At 45.1% G+C, this 8,338-nt stretch overlaps 3 protein-coding genes across 3 annotated transcripts; all 3 read right to left on the bottom strand.

The window, feature by feature from the left end:
* Positions 1–421: 421 nt before the first annotated feature.
* On the bottom strand, positions 422–4,504 carry LOC131893516 (uncharacterized). Its single transcript, XM_059243570.1, has 2 exons — positions 1,939–4,504; positions 422–1,857 (listed from the first exon to the last, which is right to left on the bottom strand). Exons 1-2 carry the CDS (start codon positions 4,349–4,351, stop codon positions 1,751–1,753), a joined length of 2,520 nt encoding a protein of 839 aa, XP_059099553.1. The 5' UTR covers positions 4,352–4,504; the 3' UTR covers positions 422–1,750.
* Positions 4,505–4,572: 68 nt separating this feature from the next.
* Positions 4,573–5,666, bottom strand: LOC131893534 (acid-sensing ion channel 5-like). Its single transcript, XM_059243594.1, has 2 exons — positions 5,120–5,666; positions 4,573–4,908 (listed from the first exon to the last, which is right to left on the bottom strand). The coding sequence occupies exons 1-2, from the start codon at positions 5,610–5,612 to the stop codon at positions 4,706–4,708; spliced, it is 696 nt and encodes a 231-aa protein (XP_059099577.1). The 5' UTR covers positions 5,613–5,666; the 3' UTR covers positions 4,573–4,705.
* LOC131885135 (uncharacterized) lies at positions 5,649–7,568 on the bottom strand (the record flags this gene model as incomplete). Its single annotated transcript, XM_059233108.1, has 1 exon — positions 5,649–7,568. A coding segment is annotated over exon 1 (1,887 nt), but the record flags the coding sequence as incomplete, so codon positions are not given.
* Positions 7,569–8,338: the final 770 nt, after the last annotated feature.

Here is an 8,338-nt window from a genome sequence, read left to right as displayed (position 1 = left end):
ATCCGATTTTGACACTACCTTGCATATTCAATAATTTCTCAAGAGCAATTGAGGTCAACCGGCCCTTGGCCAAGAGAATGGGATGAGTTTAAAGCTTGACAGCATCAAACGAACATGATCTTCCCCACCCTCAGGGATGCCGATCCCGTTTCAATTATTCTCCACACCTTCTAGTGCCAAGTTCGTGGATGAATGCACCCCTCTCCAACCATCTCGTGAACTCATACATTTGTCTTGATATCTTGGGCAATGACATGCTCGGCATGGTTCATCAGGCAAAGGGTTGGAGGCCATGATCTCCTTAGGATGGAGAATCACAGATTCACCCTCCGTCGCCGATCGATAACAGGGTAGGTTGGCGATAGGCAAGATGCCAAGAGTTCACTCTCTTTCTTTAGGGGTTGAACGTCAAAGCTCGTGAGAAATCACTAACGTTCTAAAGCTATCCCGTTTTTAGACCTAGTCGAGTATTGATGCGGAATGAATGGTCGATGAGCGGAAGACCGGTTCCAGAGTTATCACCAGTTCTTCGTTATTTTTATGAAAACTAAATTGAGTGTTCAAAGAGCGCCTTGAAAGACAAACCAATAAAACTATTTAAAGAGCTTCGGATTCAAACGATCCATATCTTTGGGTTGCGGTTTCAAAGTGACCGGGGGTCGACCTGTCCAGGTTGAGACGGGGTTACTTTGGTAACAGTTCTTCAACATCAGGGTGTGCATGGTCATCGGGTAGGGAAACAAAAAAGCTTGACGGAGAGCAAAATTTAGGCGATTCAGTTCTCTTCCATTGTTATCATAGACTCACTGAGAAAATTCCAGACGACCCCAATCCCATCACCAGACTCAAGGAACGTCCTTGGTCAGAGCGTTTTCGCTCAGTGGTTTACCTTGACTTGCAGTTCTTGATAAGCATTGGAAGTTGATGGGCAAAATCTGGCTTGAAAAGAGAGGCTGGACCGCTTTAATTACCTTAACGAGTGAATACTTTACGACATTTTTAGGTTCTCACACTTTTGAGATAGACACAGGTGAGCTGGATCCTTCAAATAGTGTCTGGTGGACTCGAGAACCAATGGGAAGTCTGCCCTTCCACCAATCAAGGAGATTATGATTGAAGTAAAGGAGGAATCTGAGGAGATCCTGGATTTTGACAGCCTTCCCATGCAATCTGTCACCCACGAGTACTAAATACGTACTGTAGACGAAGAAGTTGTTCTTCAGTACTACATAGAAGAAGTGACCTGGCCCTCCAAGTTTCGTTGATCCCGTCATAAACTATTGGAGTATAATGTGCCAGGTTCAAATCGCCTCGGGGGCCAAGAATGACTATAATAAGGAAATTATGACTCTGGGAAACGAAGGATTCATTGGGGAGAAAAGGACGAACTCTATGAGAGCTTCACTCTTCGGCGTTCTTCGACGAAGCTCTACATACTCGTACATAGTGCATTGCATCTACTACAAAGTAGGGATCTCCCGAAAGTGACGGTGTGAGAAATTAGAGATTATCTCTCAAAAAGGTAAAGTCATGAGAACACCTGTGGGTCTGACCCCTTCCATTGACGAAGGTGGGGGATTCTCAGGTCTCACAGAGGTAAATGGATGTATTATTAAAGCTTAAAGTCGTTTTAAATTGATCTGGCTTTCCTCTGCGTCATCTTTATGGCGTCATCAAAGAGTCATTTCCACAAGAAGTATGACAAATCGGTGACGGAGGAGCAGAGGGGTCTTAGCTTGGAGTTTCCACGTCAAGCGTTTGTCGTGGAACGGTGACCAGACACCAACCTCAGAAGCCAGAAGAGTATTTCCAGGACACTCAGGATGCTCATGCCCGTGAACAAGCTCACTGTTCCACCTTCAATCACAAAGTATGTTATCAATGGAGGAAGAGGTGCTGGAAATGAGAAAAGAAAACAAGAACATCACGAGGGCTTACCAAAAGAGGAAATCGCATCAGCCAAGGTCACACGCACATCTCGCTTGGTTCTGGTCATTTGCTGATTGGTAATTTGGAACTGGACCATGGCAGTACTGGCCACATTGTCTCGACAAACTTGATCCGTATCGGTTTTGTCTCCTTCCACTCTTCGTAAATAAGTCCGTTTCAACTTGTTGGGTGGAGCTCGATCCATATGTCCAAAGATCGTGTGCTTGGGCTTCTTTCCACACAGTTCGTCTTTGTCCAATAAGGTAGAGGACACCGATATTGAGTACCTAATATGATCACACCCCAAAGGGCAATCACAAGCTTCAACAGTGTCGGTTGTTCTCATGATGGCCTCAAAGCATGTACTTCCTTGGAAATCGCACACCGTCTTGTGCTCCGGCCTTCGCGGATAGTTCCATGGAACACAACCGCATTCCGTCGACCCATAAGTGATCTTACATTCCAAGACACAAGCCTCCTGTGAATACATCTTGAAGATTTTCATCCCGTGATTTTCGGTCTTCGACCGACAGGATCGTTGACTGGCTTCCAGAGCTAGAGCAGCCTTGGTGGTCACGGTTTGAACGGGAGTAATTAGAAACGAGGAGAGGTACCCGGGCTTGATTTCAACCCCTCCGGACCGAAAATTGGCAGGGGTGGATGGGTCATGAACGGCTATTTTGAATGAGTTGATTCGACGACTTGTACCCCTTTGACCATCGGTTGAGCCTTGGTAGTCACTCAGCCTTAAGGACAATTTCAAACCGTAATCTCGACCGCTGCTGACCGGATGTGCGATCGTACTCCAATTGAATCGCTCATCCGGGAACATGATGTTATAGAAAAGATCCATGAACTCGTTACGGCTATGTCGATCCCAAAAGGGACCAGTGTTAAATGAGTAGCCCAAGCCTTCATCGTTAAACTCACGTCCGAACCAGTTGCATTCCTCCCACCTGTATTCCGCAGAGGGATACTTGTTAAACTGGCATTCAAGTATCCTTGGAGCTAGATTGAGTTTGGCCATCAAGCTATTGCTGTCCAGTAGAGGATATGGAAATGCTTTCTCGGCCTCAGCTTGAAATTGCTTTAACTCATTGATGGGGGTAAACAAACTGGGAGGTTGAATGGCGTAGCTCATGACCTTCAGAATGGTGGACATCCTTGACTGAAGCTCCTCTCGAAGGCGGCAACATCCTTGGATATGATTCCTTTTAGCCTCTGTGGCGTTGGTGCAAGGGGGACTTGTTGAGGGATGCTTTGACTTATGTTTTCTTGTCCAGGCTTCCCACGTTCTGAAATAGTCTATTTCGTTGCAATCATATTTGGCTTGGAGTCGCGGAACCTGAATGTAGTCGTCTTTAAATTCTTGAATTCTAGGGCTCACGGCATACGTCATTTCGAACGGAGACATTACCATCTCCTCATCTGAGTTAAGTGACAAGGCCTGAGTAAAAAGGTCGTTGAGTTCAAGCTCATGCTTGGGTGGATATTTTCTCCCCAAGAACTCCTTTTCACCCTTAACAACATTGTTTACAACGACAGGCGTGATAAACTCCTTAAGAAAGTCGCCGAATCCCATTCGGTAGTAAGGAATTCCATGAACATCTATTGGAGGATACAGGGTTAAGTGCGCCGTGAAAAGGGACTTGGAACAAGTTGTGTTAGATTCAGGTCCAGGGGTGCATTGGTCCACCATTGCTTGCGTGATGTTATATTTCTCTCTTTTGGCCTCCAGCATGTCATGAAAAGGCTTCCCAAAGTGTGAAGCATATTTCTGAACATTATATTTAGCAAAGGAGTCCACTCCAAGGCTAATAACTTCGGCTTTGGCTTCGTTAAAACCACGTGGATTAATCATCTTTAGTGCGGCTAGAATGGCAACGGATGAGCTATATATCTTATGAAGTCCCTTTCTTAATATTTGTTTGTTATAAATATAGCGCTCCAGATCCACGAGTGTACAATCTTTCAAATCATCTTGAACGTTTCGAATCAAAGAACGGATCACGGCCTCGATCACAGGTCGAAAGTCTTTGCGAACTGCTTGAGCATGGGTGCAATTTTTGAAGTTCTTGTAACATTCAAAGTCCACTTGGTTATATAGCTTTGTTATAAATCCCCATGGGTTCAAGTACTCTACCGCGTCAATAGAAACAGCTGGAAAGGGCACCCTTGTGATTGGAATAGTGTCGATGGTGGTCACAATGGGATTATTTCTGCCTTCCTCTAGGGACCTGTTCACCATGTGAAAAGCACCGCTGAACCCTAGAGCGATACACAGGATCCAAAAGAAGCGCTCGGCTGCATTGATGCCCGTGACAACGTATCGGAAACCGTGGACTGTGGTCTCCTCCAAATAGTTCTTTAAGTTGGAGATGAACCAGTTTTTGGGCCGAAGTGCATGCTTTTCCCTCACCATTGTCTAAATTGGGCTTCGTGTGAAGTTCCAACGTCAACTGGGCCTAATCTGATCTTTAGTTGGCTTTTATTTAAACTTTGGGGCTTGCCTTAATTTGCCATTATATATTGGGATGGGCAATCCTCTAGAAAATTACATTTAGATGTCGATAAAAAGGTCATTAAAGTGATGGTTAAAGCTCCGTATAAAATTTTAAGAGACGAGCGCACTTGAGGAACACATATGGATACATTATTTATTTGGTTCTTGTAATGTAAATGAAGAGCTTCAACTATGGTACGCCCTTGGCACAACACCATGAAAAATGAAGAAATTGATAGTGAAACACCTATCATTAATGAGGGGATATTTTAACTAAGGGACATGTTTGCCTTCAGTCAAAAGATTAGAGGGCGTTTTTCCTTGTTTCTTAATAAATTGGGCGCATTTTTTGTTGTAGCAACAACCTTTTTCTTCGACTTCATCCACTTTGGAACCAGATATAAGGCGCATGAGCCAGAAAATCATTTCAATCACGCTCAAAATGCTCATGCCGGTAAATAGGCCCACAGTCCCACCTGAAACCAAAGGTATCGTCTAGTTTTAAATGTGGATCAAGGACGTGAGGGAAGAAGCGTTCAGTAGTAGATTTTTGCCACGGGAAAAGAAAGGCTTCAATTCTTAAGATTATATTATAAGGTTAAATTCCCACTTATCATAATAATCGACAGCTGCCTGCAATTGCATTCACCCACTGATCAATTGAAGTCAAGTTGTATCTTTCCTTACCAAAAGTGGAAATCATGTCAGCCAAGGTAACTCGCCTGTCCCGCTTGATGCGAGTAACCTGCTTACTCGTCAATTGAAATTGGACCATAGCGATCTTATCCAAATTTTCCCGACAAATTTGTTCCGTCTCGATATCCGCCCCGTCGACCAGCTGGTTGAAGGTTCGCTCCAACATGGTAGGCAAGGACGTTTCAGACATGGAAAAGATGGACTTTGACGAATCCTTGCAGATCTTGTCCTTATCAAGCATGGTGGAGGAAACGGAATATGCATATCGAATGGAATCACAGTCAAAAGGACAATCGCAATTTCGAGTCTGTTCCGTGTCCGCCATAGCTCTTTCAAAGCAAGAGCTGCCTTCAAAATCACAGATCTTCTGGTCCTCCTTTGAATGGGGGTAATTCCAGGGGACACAGCCACACCTTTCTATTCCTTGGGCAAGTTTGCATTCCAACAAGCAACCGGATTGGGAATAGGTCTTGAAAATGACCATGCCCTCGGTTTCGGTCTTGAGGCGACACTCCCTTTGGCCAGGATCGAGTTCCTTGGCAGATCGGAAGAGCGTGGTTTGAGATGGCGTGATCAAAAAAGTGGACAAATAGCCCGGCTCAATCTCAATGCCGGCACTGCGAAGATCGGCGGGTGTGGCCGGATCGTGAATCGCCACCTTGAACACGGGGAAACTTTTGCCCTGATTGCGCACTGTTTGAGCCACGGTCAGGAATTCGTTGAGCTCGAGAGTGAGCTTTAATCCGTAGTCGCGTCCACTGGTTTCAGGGTAAGCTATAGTGCTCCAATTGGTCCTTTCGTCTGGATGCATGACCTCGTAGAAATCCTTGGTATACTGGTTGGGTTGATGATTATCCCAGAATGATCCGGTATTAAAGGAGTACCCTAGTCCTTCATCGGTATAGCTCCTGGCAAACCATTGGCAATCTTCGGGGGACTGGTTCATTGGGTACTTGTTGTATTGACATTGGAGGATTCTTGGGTTTAAGTTTTGCCGGGCCACCCGATTATCAATCGGCAATAAGGGATAGGGAAACGCTTTCAGGGCATCATTTTGGACATCTTCCATCTCTTTCTTGCCGGACAATAGATGAGGAGCTTGCTGCGCATAACGCATGACATTCAAGACTTGTCTGGACATAGAATCGTACAATTCTTTGATCTGGCAACATCCTTCAAAGCCTAAGAGTTCTGCCTCTGTCAAGTTCGCGCAAGGGGCTTTTTGTGGAACGAACGAACTTCTAGGTTTTCGCCCCTCCCACTCTTCCCAAATATGTTTATACACCTTTTGGTCACACTCTAACAGTCCCATGACTCTTGGGACTTGATAGGTGGACTCAGATTCATCTATCCTTTGATCAACGGCAAATGAAAGTTCGAAGGACGACATGCCAATGTCTTTTTCCATGATCTTGTTCAAGGAGTCAATGAACAAGCCATTGATTCTCTTCTCTAGACTGCTGGGATTTTTGGACATTAAGAATCCCTTTTCCACTCTATCCGACAACTTGGTTGAGATGGCTCGCCGAACCGATGTCTGAAGAAATTCACCGAATCCAAGGGAATGATATGGAATCCGATTAAACGCAAAGGGTGGATAGAGATATTTTCGCCCTAATGACAAACCTTTCCAGCATCCCATATTATTACTACTTAAACAAATCTTGACTTCGTCATCAGTGATATTTGCTAATTGTCTCATGGCTTCAACCTTCTCCTCAATTTGACGACCAAAATCACCATATCGGCGAAAATTTCTCGGGTAATAAGTAGCGAAGGTTTGAGCTGTGAAATCGACCAACCACTTTCGCACCTCGACCAATGAATCGGGACTTTTCCAATCCATAGCTGCCAAGATAGCTGCTGTCACATTGTAGGATCTTGTAAAGCCTTTTTTGACCATATTGAGACATTCTGGATCGGTTAGGTTTCCAAGGCCATCTTTGTCCCTCAACGAGTTCTCCAGAGCAGCAAATATGCGGGCCACGTAGCCTTCGATAACCGTTGAAAAATCATCTCGAAGAGCCTGGGTATGGTTGCAATTGTTGGGATCGTCATAGCACTCGAATTCCACTTGGTTGTACAACTTGGTGATATGTCCCCATGGGTTCATCAAGCTACCTCCATCCACGGTGACAGCGGGAAATGGCACCGTAGTCACCGAAGCTGTGTCTATGGTGGTCAGGATCGGATTTTCTCGACCTTCTTTGATTGATTGGCTCACCATGTAATAGGAGCCACAGAAGCCAAACGTGATCCAAATCACCCAAAAGAGTCGTTCGAAGATGTTAGCTCCATCAGCTACATAACGGAAGCCATGGACCGTGGTCTCCTTGAGGTAACTTCGGATGTTCCGCAGGACTGCCGTGCCTCGTGACGACGCTTGGGACTTGTTCCTCTTTGGCATGACTACATCGCCCCACTGAAGGTTGTTCCGTTCTTATACAACCATTTATAGGGCCTCCTTTTCCTGGTCCGTTCCTTCAAATTATTAGGACATCATTCATCCGAAGAGTGACAGTTCGGAGCGAAGCGTAATGACTGGATAAATTGGCCCTCTTCCGGTATTGATCGGCTCCCCCCCCCAAGAGGCAAAAGACTCAAACTCATTTGTGGATCCATGGATTTGTGCCACAATGGAACATAGCGCATGGTCGGTCGGTCGGTCGGTCGGCAGCGCACAATTCAAGATGATGATGACGAAGCTCGTGCACGTCCAGGAATGCCGAGTGCTATCCGATTAATTAATATGATGACACTCGTTCTGATGGGTGCCAGGTATTCATTAAATGGCCCCAGTGGACATTTTGAGGAGGTGTTTTTGCCCGGTTTTTTGCTTGCATTTTAATTTTCTTTCACGTCATCTCTTAAAGTGGAAGTGGTCTACCACGATTCAAAACGCCAGCTACCCCAGGTTCTTTCAAGACTTACACTGGAAGCGATTTCCATTGTAATTATCTCGCTCGCCATCTTCAAAGAGAGCAAGATAGGCAAGATATCAAAATGTTCAACAGAGTACGCGTAGTCTGTACAGTAAATGCCAATTGTGTTTTTATTGTACGTACGTACGTACATTGAGGATAAGAGAACGACAGAAGACGGACGTAGTACTCAATATCTATCCCTCTTTACCTTCCTTTCATTAGGGTCGCTTATTCATTTCCTAATGTCGAAAGAAATCGACTTGTGTGACGTCGTCGTTTAAATTGT

This window comes from Tigriopus californicus, chromosome 1 (assembly GCF_007210705.1).
Source record: "Tigriopus californicus strain San Diego chromosome 1, Tcal_SD_v2.1, whole genome shotgun sequence".
Lineage (NCBI taxonomy): Eukaryota > Metazoa > Arthropoda > Copepoda > Harpacticoida > Harpacticidae > Tigriopus > Tigriopus californicus.
Note: the sequence above shows the minus strand (reverse complement) of the source record. Positions and strands in the feature narration are given on the sequence as shown.

Excerpts from the sequence above, each read along its gene's own strand:
- LOC131893534 (XM_059243594.1), bottom strand. The coding sequence starts at position 5,612 with ATGGTCATTTTCAAGACCTATTCCCAATCCGGTTGCTTGTTGGAATGC. Across the intron at positions 4,909-5,119 it reads TGACATGATTTCCACTTTTG|GTGGGACTGTGGGCCTATTT; the intron begins GTAAGGAAAGAT and ends CTTTGGTTTCAG.
- LOC131893516 (XM_059243570.1), bottom strand. The coding sequence starts at position 4,351 with ATGGTGAGGGAAAAGCATGCACTTCGGCCCAAAAACTGGTTCATCTCC. Across the intron at positions 1,858-1,938 it reads TGATGCGATTTCCTCTTTTG|GTGGAACAGTGAGCTTGTTC; the intron begins GTAAGCCCTCGT and ends TTGTGATTGAAG.